The sequence below is a fragment of the Saimiri boliviensis genome, chromosome 1 (assembly GCF_048565385.1).
Source record: "Saimiri boliviensis isolate mSaiBol1 chromosome 1, mSaiBol1.pri, whole genome shotgun sequence".
Lineage (NCBI taxonomy): Eukaryota > Metazoa > Chordata > Mammalia > Primates > Cebidae > Saimiri > Saimiri boliviensis.
In genome coordinates this window covers 43,389,304-43,405,877 of record NC_133449.1, presented here as the reverse complement: position 1 = coordinate 43,405,877, position 16,574 = coordinate 43,389,304, and the positions used below count along the sequence as shown (strand labels likewise).

General features: G+C 39.2%; 1 protein-coding gene across 3 annotated transcripts in view; it reads right to left on the bottom strand.

The window, feature by feature from the left end:
* The window catches only part of PLEKHH2 (pleckstrin homology, MyTH4 and FERM domain containing H2), a 139,311-nt gene that overhangs the window by 5,828 nt on the left and 116,909 nt on the right, over positions 1-16,574 (bottom strand). For 2 of the 3 annotated variants that reach the window (XM_003926764.4, XM_074396592.1), the window contains 4 exons: positions 10,551-10,692; positions 4,414-4,559; positions 2,932-3,061; positions 653-739 (listed from right to left, as the gene is read on the bottom strand). In XM_003926764.4, the coding sequence (XP_003926813.1) occupies positions 653-739; positions 2,932-3,061; positions 4,414-4,559; positions 10,551-10,692 (505 nt within the window). Of the gene's footprint in view, positions 1-652; positions 740-2,931; positions 3,062-4,413; positions 4,560-10,550; positions 10,693-16,574 lie in introns of those variants that run through there. The other variant, XR_012516917.1, reaches the window with a different exon arrangement.

Here is a 16,574-nt window from a genome sequence, read left to right as displayed (position 1 = left end):
AAAATGTTCAGTGATCTCTGATTACAGCCACAGGATTAGACCTGCCCAGTGAATTTAGTAATTCCTTCCCACCAGATTAAACAAAAGAGAGAATAAAATTGTATTAAATAGACACATGAAATATGATAAAAAATAATGTAAATTTCAATATGATAAAAAATAATGTAAATTTCAGGTAAATAAATGAACATATATAGAAATCATAGTTTGACTTTAAACTATGTGAAAAGTGCTAAGATGCTATATATATGACATTATAGGAAATTATAGAAATTGTTAAAGAAGCCTTAGTGAAACTGAACTTAAACTTTGGTAACTGAAGTTCCCACTTTAATGATTTCTTACAGATTTTTATTTTACACAAGAAACAATCTTTTTAACACTTTTTAAAATATAATCATTTCACAAATATAACCATGATCACAATTTAATCATGGTATCAATACTTTTCTCATACACAATATGATTATCTTATTTTGAAAGGTTACATTATAATCATAGCTGTATTTGTAAAATGACTTTTCATGACATAGTAGCATTAAGAATGTTTTCTGCGTAAGAGAAAAATCAGATTAGATCACTACCTTCTGTTTACGGTACACTGAGCAATGGAAACAGTTGACTCAATGCAAAACTTTAGCTTTAAACTTACCATGGAATTGTATTCTAAGAGGCTTAAACCATCCTCATGTATAGCCAGCCACACGAAAGTACTTCCAAGTGATGACGGACTTATGGGCTATGAAAAGGTGAAAATATACTAGATTATAAATGCTAAGCAAAATTACAGAAATATTTTTCAGTCTAAATGTCATGTAACATTTGCCATTAAACGACAATAATAACAAAACCTATTAAAAATCTCTCCTGGGAAAGAGGCAGGGTGGTATATTGGAGAGTACAGTGAATTTGATATTAGCAGACATAGCTTTGAGACCCAAACCTGCCATTTGTTAATGTGTTCATTTGGACAAGCTATGAATCTCTTTGAGGCTCAATTTCCTCATCTTTAGCACAGGAACAATAACGTTTATATCTTATTTTTCTTCTGTGTTAGGAGGTTAATAGTAAACAAAGCTTTTAGGGTTTCTATCATGACCAAAATCCTAATGAAGCAAAATGTGCTTGATAAATTGTGTAGTGCTATTACAAAGTAGAGGATTATTATTATAATTGCATACCTTTCCTGAAAGTTTATTATATCTGGTATTCAATGTGTAATAAAAACAGAATAAAAAGAAAATATGAAGCTGTGTGATCAACAGTAATGAGAAATATGAAAATTTTCACTATATTTTTCATTGTAAAAGCTATGAAATTGGCTGCGTGTGATGGCTCACACCTGTAATTCCAGCACCTTGGGAAGCTGAGGTGGGTGGATCATTTGAGGCCAGGAGTTTGAGACCAGCCTGGCGAACATGGTGAAACCCCATCTCTAGTGAATATACAAACATGGGCTGGGTCTTCTGGCACACACCTGTAATCCCAGCTACTTGGAAGACTGAGGCAGGAGAACAGCCTGAATCCAGGAGGCACAGGTTGCAGTGAGCTGAGATGGCACCACTGCACTCCAGCCTGGGTGACAGAGTGAGACTCCGTCTCGAAAAAAAAAGTTTAAAATGGTAGATTTCATTATATGTATTTTACCACACATACAGAAAATAGGATTCCATGAAGCAACAAAGGAGGTGTCGTTTATCATAAGGAAAACTAAGCAAAAAGGATGCCTGACGTGTAATTTAAAAAGCAATATTATTATTAAATATTTTGTGCCAGCAAGCACATATTATCAGAGCAGGAAAGGGTATTTACTATTCTTTCCAATGCTGAAGTTAGAATTAAATCCATGCTGATCTACAATTCAAATCTATTTCTTGTAACTTAAAAATGTATATGTTCAACTCCCTAATTTTATAGATGTTTAAGAATACTAGCTTTATCATCTTTTTCTTAACTTACTTAATACACAGCTTTCAGTTACACTAGAAAAAAATAAATTCTCACCTATCAATAATATAGTCACTCATAGAATCAGAGTTAGAAGATACCTTAGATTTTACTTTTCTAGTCTAAGTATTTCATTAACAGAGGAGGAAAACTGAGGTCCGGAGAGGTAAACTGACTTGCCCAAAGTTGCACAGCTCTTCAGCAAGTATTTGTTAAATGATAATTATTAATTATGTGCAAAGCACATAACTGGCACCAGAGGAAGATTTTAGGATCAGTGAGTTTATACTTTCAAGGAGCATGCAATTTAACAGAATAAAACACACAGAAAAATATAACACAAGACAGGATGTACCTTCAGAGGCTGAGAGAGTACAAAGAGACATGGTTCAACAGAAAGAAAAGGAATCAAAAGGCACAATTTTTCCCTTGGGGAAAGAGCTGGCTGTCCCCAGGCAGGGTGAGACTCCTTCCTCAGAGTTCCTGCAGCAGTTTGTTCATGTCGCTCATAGTGATATTTGCCACACAGTGGTTTGTTTACAGGCCTGTTGCACTCCAGACTACACAAAGTGAAACGGTCCTGGAGGTTCATGTACAATCCATCTCAAACCATAGGTTATGTATCCCTAGAGCTTAGCTCAGTGTTTAACAAACAGAACTTAGCATACATTAAATAGCAAATGAGTGACAGAGTAAACGTGTACATGGATGAACGAATGAGGGGAAGAATGCAGAGTTCAGCTGTGGTTTAGAACTCATGATTAGTTTAATGAGTCCAAGAAATGACTTAGGGTGGGGAAAAGCTGGGCAGAGAGGAAAAGATGGAGAAGCTTTTCTGCCCTTTCCCTAGTGTCTCTTCATTGTTTACTTTACATTGTTGGATATTTCTTCATTTTTTACACAAATATATTAAGTCTGGGGTAAATCTGGTCGACTATGTACACAAAGGTTTTCATTATGCATCTCTCTCCCATTATTTCTTACTTTTGCAGGAAACAACTTGGCACCAAAGAATGGCCATTTCCTGGCTACTGTCAAGTAAATGCGCACACAGTCTGCAGCACTGTGTCCCCGAAGGGCCATCCATCTGGTTGACAGTCGCTGGCAAAGCTGCCTAAAAAAAAAAGAAAAGAACAAAAACAAAAACACAAAAGCAAAAACATGAACAGTGTGTCATAGTCTTAAGATAAAACTCTCCTTGAGCCAATCCTTAGCATAACTGCGACCCTTAGGCATAACCCAGGTAAAGATTTTTTTGTGACTCTCATCACACCACTGTCCACCACTTGTCCTTTCTAGAATATTCCTTTCACCAAATTCTCATACTATTTGTGTTTTCAGCATGAACTAAGTGCCCTCAGTGGGTCCATTTTTAAAATCTGAGTATCTACCATCAAAACAGCATAAATTAGTTTAAAAGCTAATTTCTCATGGGAATATTTTCATCTTTTAAAGAAAAGTACAGGCTGGATGGGGTGTGTCACGCCTGTAATTCCAGCACTTTGGGAGGCTGAGGTGGGCGGATCACCTTAGGTCAGCAGTTCAAGACAAGCCTGGCTAACATGGTGAAACCCCATCTCTACTGAAAATACAAAAATAAGCCAGGCATGATGGTGGATGCCTGTAGTCCCAGCTACTTGGGAGGCTGAGATGGGAGAATAGCTTGAACCCAGGAGGTGGACGCTGCAGTGAGCCCGAGATCACCTCACTGCACTCCAGGCTGGGCAACAGAGCGAAACACCATCTTAAAAAAAAAAAAGAAAGAAAAAAAAGAAAGAAATACAAGTAGTAGAGCCCAAAGATGAATCCCTGATGATAGAATTTTAGGTCCTACCACCACTGGCTTGGAGAGATGTTAGATGCAGGGGGAAACCTGTCAAATCAAATCACAAAGGCAACCACTTACTCTATGTAGACAAAAGACTGATCTTAAATGTTCCAATTTGGAAATGCTCATGACAAACTGGATTTGCCTCTATTTTTAAATCTAATCAGCTTCTCTATATATTCTCTGAGATTGAAACTCCAAATTAGTTGAGGTAAATTAGAAACTTTTATATTAAAAAGTCTTATGTAAGAATACAGTTTATTTTTATTTCAATTTATTCATAATGGAATATACAAAATACATTTTTTTGGTATGTACTTCATAAAATTTAACATATTCTTGACCATTTTTTTCCTCTTATTTATTATCAGGGTTGATCTGGACAAGAATGAAAACGATCAATTGAAAAGTAGATCTAAAGACAATTTTTTAAAATTAAAGAATAAAAAAGAGAAAGTTTAAATATAGATTCTAAAGCTTCTGGGCTTATCTTAAATAAAAATATCTATAATCTTCTGTGGCTCAATAGTATTAAAAAATCTTGAGAAAGCTGTCAAATGTTTTTCACCTCTGAAATTTGAAAAATATTACCAAAAAATTAGTGTGACTCTACCTTCTAGTCACAAAGATCTCCTTACCTTAACTGCTCTTCAGAACAGCCATCTCTATACCTTTTAGGATAAAATTTCTCTATGACTTGTTTTAGAGTTTGATTTGCTTTGCACTGATTGGTAATGCGCCCTGCTGGAGTTGAGAAAGGTCTTTCAAAATCTCCAATCTCCACCTAATTGGAAATCCAAAAAAGTGAAAATGTAAGATATTGAAAAGAGTTTTAAGATAGAAAATCAGTTTTATTTTTTCTAAACATTCTTTTTAACACATAATACATAAACTTAATTGTCATGATTATCTGTTATAAAATTTATAATCATATGTAGGAGTTGTTATAAATTACATTTTAATTTCTTTTTTTGAGACAGTCTCTTATCTGTCACCCAGGCTCACTGCAACCTCTGCCTCCCATGTTCAAGTGATTCTCCTGCTTCAGCCTCCCAAATAGCTGGGACTACAGGGGTGCACCACCATGCCTGGCTTTTTTTTTTTTAGAGATGGGGTTTCACTAAGTTGGTCAGGCTGATCTCGAACTCCTGACCTCAAGTGATCCACCTGCCTTGGCCTACCAAAGTGTTGGGATTACAGGAATAAGCCACTGCCTGGCCTGAATTCTAATTTTGAAAAAAATCTGTAATTTAAACATTTGAGTTCCATTTCTACATTGAACTTCCTACTTTACTATCACCATCTAGTAGTACTTGCTAAAGGCCACTACTTTGTATTTTCTGTAATGCAAGGGCAATTTTTCATTTCTAAGGCACTATTTTAATTGCCGATAATAAGGTGAAATAGATGTTAAAAATAAAAGGCAACAGCTGGGCGTAGTGGCGGGCACCTGTAATACCACCTACTTGGGAAGCTGAGGCAGAAGAATCACTTGAACCCTGGAGGCAGAGGTTGCAGTGAGCTGAGATCGCACCACCGCACTCCAGCCTGGGTGACAGAGTGAGACTCCAACTCAAAAAAAAAAAAAGTTATAAGAAATTTCAAAAAACTATCAATTGGACTTTTTGAGGGTCTCTCCTGAATGTGATGGGAGCAAGAACCATATTTTCATTACTTTGTTCCTAGATTTTCTCCGTAAATGTTTTGTGTTCATCCTCTCATTCTGCTAGTATTAATCCTGGGAATAAAGTCCTTCATTCCCCTTTATCCCTTAATGAAAGAATGTTTAGCTTTCATCTCTATTAATAGGCTGCAGAGATGCCATCCTCAATCCACCCACCCAACTATCCACCCACCCATCTCTCCATGAACTCTTATTCATCCCTTCATCCAAACTTACACTGAGTCCCCACTGTAAGTCAGGCACTGTGCTAAGTGATGTGAGAAAGGAAAATGCTGAGCATAGTCCCTACCCTCAAAGACTTTATTATGTAATGGAGAAGATGGACACATAAATTCTTGTGATAAACTGTGTCAGGTGGCTTGCGTAGGATATCAAAGAGAGTTCAGGGAGGAAGACAGGATAGGGGACATTCAGGTGAATGTCCTGCTGATCATTAACATAATCTATAGCATTCCCCAACAAGTGGATCAAGGGTTCCATCAAAACTAGAATGGTCTCATAGAAAGCACCAGGTCTGCATCTCAAAAGGGCCCTATTCCTTAGTTAAGCTGTCAGCAGTACCAGCTTTTGAGAACTCCCACCCTGGGGCTCCTCTTTTCCAGTTCTTGATTTGATCAGTTACTGTCTAAAGTCCTCAGCTGAGCTTTGCCCTTACAGCCTGTTCTTATAACTTCCTAGGTTCTTCGACCTAGTTTCTTTCTCACTGGTTACTTGGGTTGATTTTGCTGTTCAGCTCCCATTCTTCATTTTTCCTTGTTTCTATCAATCTCCATCATCTCCTACCTAGTCAAGTATCCTTCCAAATTTCTTCACCCCAAATAAAGGTTGTCCACCAGCTCTTCGATCCTACTGAAATCCCTCCCCGAGAGCAAGCTACGCATTGTTCCCACCTCACCAGGTAGCATTTACCACAGCTATCTGTGAAACCTGACATCGGATTCAATCCCCAAGGATACGACAGTCCAAAAAACAATAGTTTAAAAAAAAATAGAAAGCTGGGCACAGTGGTTCATGCCTGTAATCTCAACACTTTGGGAGGCTGAGGTGGGCAGATCACTTGAGTTCAGCGGTTCGAGACCAGCCTGGCCAACATAGTGAAACTCTGTCTCTACTAAATATACAAAAACAAATATATATATTCGGTTAAAAAATATGTAGTATAATATATTTTTTATATTTAGTATTTTTAATACTAAATATAAATATTTACTATATTTTTTATATTTAGTATTTTTAATACTAATATAATACTAATTTAATACTAAATATAAAAAATATATTATAGTAAATATTTTTTTAAAAATAGCTGGGCATGGTGGCAGGCACCTGTAATTCCAGCTACTCAAGAGGCTGAGGCAAGAGAATTACTTGAAACCAGGAGGCAGAGATTGCAGTGAGCTGAGATCACATCATTGCACTCCAGTAGGAGACCAATCAAGGCAACTTTGCCTCTTAGGGCAGCCTTTAGTGGCACGTCCAAGCTCCCTGGCACCTGACATATTATGTGGCATAGAATAAATAGAATAAATGGAGAATAACAGAAAATCAACTCAGATAATCCTTAACATGCTCTACATGAACACCACGCCTTACTAGACACTATGTACAATAATTAAGAATCAGCTCCAAGAATTTCATAATAAAGACAGAGAATATCAACAAGAGCCTACATATATTTGAATCTACAACAGAAATAATTCTTCTGCAGAGCTCTGATCTATTTAGTATATTTCATTTATCTTCACTAAACTACTCTGAGAAAGAGACATCAGAGGCATATATTTTCCTTTCACAGATGAGGAGATTATACTCTCTAAGTTAGTAATGTGCTCAGAATTTTCTTGGCTTGTGGTCTTATCTTTCTACCCCTTCCTCAAACTCATCTAAAAATGTTAGAAGTACATATCTCCAAAGCATATTATAATTTTTCTTGTAAAACCTGTCTTGACAAAATTAAAAGTTAAAGTAAGAAGACTAAGTTGAATTTTAGTAAAAATGAGAGTTATTTTAACAGAGAATCTGTGCCTTTAGAAAGGCTAAGCCCTAGAATGGCAAGTGACAGTAAATCATTCCCAATCCTAACACGAAGAAAAATGTGCCCTATTTCTCTTTTCCTCAGTTTTTTATCACTTGTAGAAGAACACTTAGTGTTGCGCTAATGCATTAAAGTCCAGATGATCTTAACATTATTTTAAAAGTTGGCTGGGTGTGGTGGTTCATGCCTGTAATCCCAGCACTTTGGGAGGCCAAGGTGGGAGGATCACTTAAGCCCAGGAGTTCAAGACAAGCCTGGGTAACACACATAGCAAGACCCCATCTCACAAAAAAAATTTTTTTAAATATCAACTAAATTATCAACTATTCATTCCTGTAAGAACAGTTATTGAGAAAGGACTGTGTATAAAGCTGTGCTAGAGACAAAGATGAAAATGAAGAGCCCTGGGCCTCAGGGAGGCTGCGGTCAGTGGTACAAAGCAGAAACATAATCAATGATTATAAACCACTGAGGTCAGGATAGCAATCGACCATTACAGAAACCCCAAGAGAGACATTTAACCCACCCAGACGGGATTCAGGAAGGCTTTCTGGAATAAATGATACCTACGATGTAAAGGAAAGGATAAGATGAAGTTAACAGGTGAAGGGATGGGGTAGAGATGATCCAGGCAAAGGACACAACTTTGTCAATCATAAGAGGCAAAAAAAAAAAAAAAAGTGAACCATATACTAGACAGGGAGTTGTGCATGGAACCACAGTTTACACTTTATTGGAGCATGAAGTTCAAGGTAGGGAGTATTAAGGGAAAGTTGAGGCTGGAGAGGCAGGCAGAGTTCAGCTCATGAAAGTCCTTGCATGTAAAAAAGGAATGACAGAGTTAGATTCACATTTTTGCTGTATCTCTATCCCAGTTTCTAGCGCTGCCTAATAAAGCTTCATGCACGGGTGACAATTTGCCAATTTCCAGGCTCAGCCCTTAAGAAAACAGCAGCTTCCACTTCTTGTCTCTCTTCTAGGACATTGCTCCTGTCACCCATTCACCATTCCTGGAGGAAGCACAAGCAGTCATATATATTAAGGGACCACGTATAAGGGGCTCCAGCAGAAGTCCCCACAAACAGTCAGCATCAATCAGTCAATAGACACGAGTGAACGAGCCTTCAAATGATTCCAGCCCTCAGCCGTAAAGCGACAACTAGGTCTCAAGCTATGTCAGCTGATACCACCTGAAGCAGAGACACATACTGTCCCTTCACATCTCTGCCTAAATTACTGTCTTAACTAGCTGAGTTTTGGACTCATTGGTTATGTAGCAATAGATAAGTGGAAAACATCCCTCCAGCATTTGTGTAAAGGATAGATTTGTGAGGGACCAGACCAGAGAAAGGTACACTACTTAGGAGCCTGCTGCAGGACGGCAGGCAGCAGGATACAATAATCTGAACCTTAGCAACAAGAGTCAGCATCCAGAGGAGAGAATAGAGTAAAACATCCCTAAGAGTTCACATTCGCAGGATGTGGTGACTGGTGGGAAAGGGCCAAAGCCAGAGAAGAATCATGAGGATTCCTGGGTTTGAAGCTTGCCTGAGGCACTGGGTGGAGACACTACCATAAAAAGGAAACAGAATGTGAAGACAGAGAAGGGATGATGATTAGTTCAGTTTTCAATATATTGATGGTGGTTGACTGCAGTGGCTCACGCCCATAATCCCTGCACTTTGGGAGGCCGAGGCAGGTGGATTGCTTGAGGTCAGGAGTTTGACACTAGCCTGGCCAACATGACGAAACCTTGTCTCTACTAAAATACAATTAGGTGAGTGTGGTGGCGGGTTCCTATAATCCCAGATACTTGGAAGGCTGAGGCAGGAGAACTGCTTGATCCCGGTAGGCACAGGTTGCAGTGAGCCGAGATTGTGACACTTCACTCCAGCCCGGGCAAAAGAGGGAAACCCTGTCTCAGACAAAAACAAAAACAAAAACAAAATATTTTAAGGAGCTCATAAGAGAGCTATGAACTGAAGAGAAAAGATCTGGAACTCATTGGCATAGGTGGTGCATAAAATAAGAACGATTGGGATGTCCTGGGATACAGTGTAGCATGAGGAGCCATAGACCCAAGATCCTGGGAAATCTAAGCCTTGGTCCGGATGCCATATCGCAGAATTGCTTTAACATTTTTCCTTAATTAACCTAGGCAAAGACTCAGATGTGGTTGAGACTATGAGTTGCATCTTTTGACCATTCTCTCCTTCTTCTTGAGTAAGAAAAACCTTAAATTTAGCTTGGCACACTGCCACCCCACTGAGACCACATTCCCTAGACTCCCTTGTAGGTAGTAGGCAAGGCCATGTGACTAAATTCTGACCGGAGAGACATGAATGGAAGTGTTCTATGTAGCTGCTGAGAAGTTTTCTCCAATGAGAGAGGGCATATGCCCTTTTCAGCCCTTCCCCCATCCTGAGGCGTGGACCATTGATGTTAGCTGGAGCTCTCAGACTCCCAGGACCATGATGATGATACCTTAGGGACAGCAGCAGGGAGAAGAAGATAAAGCCCATGCCCCTAATGCTTTACAGAGGTGCCAGGATGCCTCTCTCTCTATGTGAGAGCTAAATATACCTCTATTCTGATTAAGTCGGTATTAATTTGTGTGTGTATGTGTGTGTGTGTGTGTGTGTGTGTGTGTAGAAGGCTGAACTTAATACTAACTGATATAACAGGTAAAAAAGAGAAAGTGCTCTAGCCTTTTCAAGGACTTATTCCTATTAGACTACCAAGCGATTTCAGCATGACATCTTCAATCCCATAGCTCTACACTCCAATTCCTTTATTAAATGCAAAGCCTAGAGGTATATTTTCAAGGTAATTAAGAAACTGGGTTCTGTTTATGGAATACTGTCTCATTCTACATCATTGCAATTGTCAGGAGTTTAGAGGCAAACTGTAATTATAGTGCCTGTAATTTTTAAGACGCTAATCATAGCAAACTGAATTTACAGAATTACTGAAGGTATACTGTTTTATATTTAATTCAATGTAGCAATTAGTATCTTACCATTTCAATATATTAATCTATATAAAATGGAAGTTACCTGAGCTAAAAGAGCTGCCATTTCTAATGCCAGATCCTTGTTTAGAGGAAAAAGTCCATTTATTATTTGATCATTTGTCTGATACATTAACAGCAACTTTTCTCTATCAGTCTCTTCACGAGCTTGTATTGAGAAATATAGTCTGTAAAAAAAAGCGTAAATTTCTCATTAAATTATATTCTTACTAAGGAATAAAGATAAACCCAGAGGACTGAGATGGGTTGTTTTAACATAGTACTCTAAGTGGTATGAACTTAGACCATTACCGTCAGTGACTTCTGTTTCTGTTCTATTTAGTACTTTCAGCAAAATAAGGAAAATTGCTTTGAAGCTGAGGCTGAGAAACAGCTAGAAGTGAGGTTGAATCACATTAAATGTCAATTGTCTAAATACACCAATGAAAAGACAGATTGTCAGCGTGTATAAAATATAAAACTAACTATATGGTGCTTTTAAGACATCCAATTTAAATATAAATAAAACTATATAAGATAGAAGTAAAGGGATGAAACATTTTTTATGCCCTGAAATACCAAATCCTTAAATGTTACTGAGGAAGGATCCAAGACATTAAGGAAAATTAAATATGCCCTCTCTTGCAAGGAATGTATGATATAAGGCCTTTATTTCAATGGACTGTGTAAACCCAGCCTTCAAAACCCTCACAATCCTTCCTGAATATCTTGGACACATCAGGGAAAAGGAAATGGAGGTTTCAACTCAAAATCATCCCCCAAATCAACATCAAATAAGTGTGGGGAGAGGGTAAGTTTTCTCTGGGAATCTAAAAGATAATATTTATATATTTAAGTGTGTTGACTTTTTGGACACAATCTGATAAGCAGCTTTAGGGGCTCAAAAATAGTTTACGTTATCACTATTACTCACTGAAACACAACATGGCTTTTTTCTGCCTAGGGCTCTTCATCAAATCAGTGATTCTCTTTATTTATTCACTGTGTCATTTATTCATATGTGAGATTTGTGGGGCTCTAACTTCAGGCTGCAGATCAGGCACAGGTGCTGTAACTGCTCTAAATGCTGTGACAATGGGGTGGGGAGCAACATCTTGACCCACCTAAACACTGCCATGACATCACAGTGGCTGGAAAAGAGAGATTTAGATACAGTAGCTGTTACATGTGTGCTCAATTGGCTATAACTTTGCATTTTCAGCCTTTTTCTCCCCATACACTTGAGGGAGAGGATGAACCCCTATCATTTACAGTATCTCTCCCAGGAATTATGTCAAATAGCAGGGAAGGAGAGGGCAGCAGGTCTGAATCTCTGGGCAAGCATGGGTGGGGGATACTTTGAAAAGCTCCTCCTACCCCATGATTCTAATTATTCTTTCCTCTATACCTAGTTTACAAATCAGAAAAATCCTCAACTCCATTTTAATCTATGATGACTATATGATGACAAATAATGCAGGATTCTTAAACTGGTAGTAGAATACAGCGGGGCAATAGAAACAGATGCCAAATCCAAAATGTTATCGGCAAAGTCACATAAAACAAAGAGCAGAAAGTTTAAGATGAAAGCCTTCCCTTTTGGCATGCTTACATTTGTAAACATAGCTTATTTTCCCTACTTGAAGTCAGGAAGTATAGCATACTCATCACTGTAATCCACTAGAGTTTGGCTAAGTGTTACCACTGGAAGATTTGGTAATATGGATAGGGGGAGAAAAAAAGACCAAATGGCTACAGGCAAGAAGAGTGTAAGTGCCTTTTCTGTCATTCCCAGCATGCGACATGATTGAACCTGAGAGCAGAAAAGGAAGCATCATTATGAAAAGAGAGAGAGAGAGACAGAGAGAGAGAGAGAGAGAGAGAGAGAGAGAGAGAGAGAGAGAATGTGTGTGTGTGTGAGAGAGAGAGAGAGAGAGAGAAACAATACTGGATATGAACTATTGGCTCAAATCCCTAATGAAACAGTTTGGGCTCCAACAGCTATCCAGGGATTTGGGAACAATTTGAAGAGGAACAAAAATGAACCAAGAAGTCATAAAATTCAAATCCATGGAGCCTGAATAGGAAAGGCACTAGAGGAATGTGATCTCAGCCTCTCACAATATGGCTAGCTTTCAGCTGTTTCCAAATCCTAAAACAGCCTGGAGCAGACAGCAGGCTTCTCAGCAGGCAAGTCTTGGATTAGATCACAGAGGTATTCCCAAATCTCTACCTCCTCACTGGACATCCAGGAAGCTGAATACTGTGGGATGGAAATCACATCACTGTGGACCAGTACTGCTACACAAATATACTGCTTCCAAATTCAGCAAGGCTCTCAGCACTGCTGGGTAATCTTTTGCTTGCCCTCAGCTGGCTCCAGATTCATTCTTCAGAGCATTTACGGGAAGCACTGTTGCCCTTTCCATCCTTTTGTGAACTTACTGGGAGGACAGCCTGCAATCTCTCTCCATGTACCCTTCCTTTACTCCTCAGTCCACCATGATCTACTGATTATACTCTACTAAAACTGCCATTGTTCTCTTCCCGCCTCAGTGGCATCCAGCTGCCAGTCATCTGCTCAGAAGACACCACTCTGTAAAGTCTTCCTCTATGCCCCTACAACCTCTTGTACATACACAGCATATTCATGGTAATGGCAAATACCTATGAAGCATTTACTGTGTGGCAGACTCTGAACTAAGTGCTTTACAATTGCCAACATTTAATCCTTCAGACAACCCTAGAGGTGGGAATCATTTTGACCTCCATTTCACTTACAGGGTACCTGAGGAACAGAGATGTTAAGTGACTTGCTCAGGGCCACACGGTAAGTGGTAGAGCCAGGATTCTAACCCAGGCAGTCTGTCTCCAGAGCCCATGTTCTTCACTCCTTGTAACAGCAGTGATTGCACTGCTAAGACTCATGTCTGCCTCTCCCTATAAACTAAGATTCTGAAGGGTAAGGAAGTTCTATTCACCTTGGAATTCCCAAGGCTTCAAACAAGGGTTGGCACTGGTAGACTGCATGAATGGACAAATAAATGGTATGTGAGAATTGCCAGGTACAGGAATTATTTGCCAAAAAAACCTGAAGAATTCCCTTTCCATAGTCTTAGGCAAGTGACTTAACTCTCTGAAGCTTCAGTTACCTCATCTGTGAGATGGACGTAATAACAGTACCTTATAGGGTTGTAAGGATTATATAAAAATGTATACAAAGAGTTCAGAATAGGGCCTGATGGTAGGTAAATGTTCAACAAATGTGGGTTAGTAGTACTAATAGCAGTATTCTACAGAGGTCTTTGGAATCATATGAGTCTCTTTTTTTTTGAGATGGGGGTCTCCCTCTGTCACCCAGACTGAAGTGCAGTGGCACAATCTTGGCTCACTTGCCTGCTGGGTTCAAGCGATTCTCCTGCCTCAGCCTCCTATGTAACTGGGGCTAGAGGATGTGCCACCACATCTGGCTAATTTTTCTATGTCTAGTTGAGACAGGGTTTCACCATGTCGGCCAGGCTGGTCTTGAACTCCTGACCTCAAGTGATCTGCCTGCCTGGGATCCCAGAGTGCCAGGATTACAGGCATTAGCCACTGCACCTGGCCCACATGAGAGTTTCTTGATCCTGGAATTTTTTTTTTTTAGTGTGAACATAGCTAGGAGAAATGGGATAAACTCCATTTCTTGGCTTAAACTTCTTGGCTGTGGCCAATTTTGTTTTGTTAAAAACATGCCTTGACTCTTACAACTTCAAAGACACAGTGAGAAATCAAATTAAATAAGAAGTTTAACTATGAATAGAATTTAAATGTTAGTTGCCAATGTTTGTCTATAAGAACAAGTTCAAAACCTATTAATTAGATCTTTCATACCTGAATCGAAATAATTAAAATTCCATCACTTGCCAAGCATCAATTTAAAATTCCATGATAAAGAGAACTGATACTTTAGCTTTGTTTATTACCATGCCGCTTGGCAGACGAAGAATCAAGAGCTTGGCTGTGTGACAGGTCACAGCAAGGTCCCCTCCTAACTGTATCACTAGAAATTAGGGCTCGTTGTCTAAGCTACTTAGAAACACATGCAAAGCATGGCCATGTTCAGAAACGGTACTTTCTCATACCTGTGACTATCCAGCCATTTCAGAGTTTTGTTAAAAATCAAACCTTTCAGTTGAGTTACTTTTTTGCCTGATGTCAAAGACATTGTCATGAGGTTTTATTTTTAAACAAGGTAATGATCTTTATTCACAATCCTCTTTTAAAAAAATATTTGAAGAGATTTATTTTGAGCCAAATATGAGTGACCATGGCTTGTAACACAGACCTCAGGGGGTCCTGAGAAAATGTGCCCAAGCTGGTCAGGGTGCCGCTGGATGTGATACATTTTAGGGAGTCATGAGACTTAAGAAATACATTGTTAGCCGGGCACGGTGGCTCAAGCCTGTAATCCCAGCACTTTGGGAGGCTGAGGCGGGTGGATCACGAGGTCAGAAGATCGAGACCATCCTGGTCAACATGGTGAAACCCCGTCTCTACTAAAAAATACAAAAAATTAGCTGGGCATGGTGGCGTGTACCTGTAATCCCAGCTACTCAGGAGGCTGAGGCAGGAGAATCGCCTGAACCCAGGAGGCGGAGGTTGCGGTGAGCCGAGATCACGCCATTGCACTCCAGCCTGGGTAACAATAGTGAAACTCCGTCTCAAAAAAAAAAAAAAAAAAAAAAAAAAGAAATACATTGTTTTGGTCTAGAAAGCCAGAACAACTTGAAGTGAGGCTCCACAACCTCTTATCACAAGCCAAACATTCCTTTCTACTGATTCCAGGTCTTTGGATAAACTCAACCAATTGTCAACCAAAAAATTCTTATCCACGACTCTCTTTGTCCTTCCTTGCGGTGTTTTTAAACTTGAAGCATTATTATTGTCTTTCATATCATCCTTCTCCATTTACCCAAATTTCACTTTAGTTCCAATCACAGCCATCACAATCAGAGTTGGTATGTATTAAGCATTCATAAGGTTTGGATCATTAGGAATAGTCCTGGACACAAAGGTCGCTCTGCTTTCCAACAAAACCAAGTGAGAATGCCTGAACCTCTTCTGCATAATGGTCTCTGGCAGGCCAGGTCCAGGAGCTGGCTCCTTCTATAAAGGCTAAGGCCAAGAGGCAGGGGCAGCGATGAGGACCTTTAGGTCAACCCTTCTCAAAGCCCAGCATGTGTAAGAATTATCTGGAGAGCTGTCAAAACACAGACTCCTGGGCTTCACCCCCAGAAATTCTGACTCAGTGGGTCTGAAGTGGGGCCTCATGATTTGCATTTCTAACACGTTCCATGCGGTTCTGAAGCTGCTAGCGTGGGGCCCACGCTGGGAACTACTGTTCCACATTAAACAGAACTACAATAATCATCTAGGAGGGCCAAGTCTTCTAGCCTGCTACACTTGCCAGTCACCAAAGGGCCATTGATACATTGATAAAGGTTGCCCTCAAGGGAAACAGATCCCTCCAGGGGTGAAGCCTATTCGATTTCCAATATTTATGCAACATTGCTTATCTCTAGGAATGCATGATTTAAAAACTTTAGATACTAAAGCTTAATAGTCACCTTCTTGTTACTTGAACTGCTAGCAAATCATCACAGCTCATGAGCCCCTGAAGAAAGAAGCTCCAGTGTTCACAACCACCATTTATTCAGATCAATGGAGTCTGTTCAAATACTGGGTGGCCCTTTAAGTGGCCAACTGTATGAGAGAAGAGTCCAAACTATGACTGTGCCATACTGATTTAACTGTTCTCCCTATTAATAAACATGTAAGTTTCTGTCCCAAATTTTTCACACAAAAAATGACAAAGAATATGATAAAAATATGACAAGGAAGATACTTGGAAATACTGGAGTACTCTGCCCACTTATCTGGGTATTTCTGTGGGATAGACTATTAGAAAAGGAAATTTTTAAAAGTGGATCAAAGGCTATTAAATTATTTATGTTATAAAGTGCCTTTAATTCTTACATTCCAATTTTAAGTCTGAACATCTTCCAAAGAGAGGCCTTTGAGTACTACT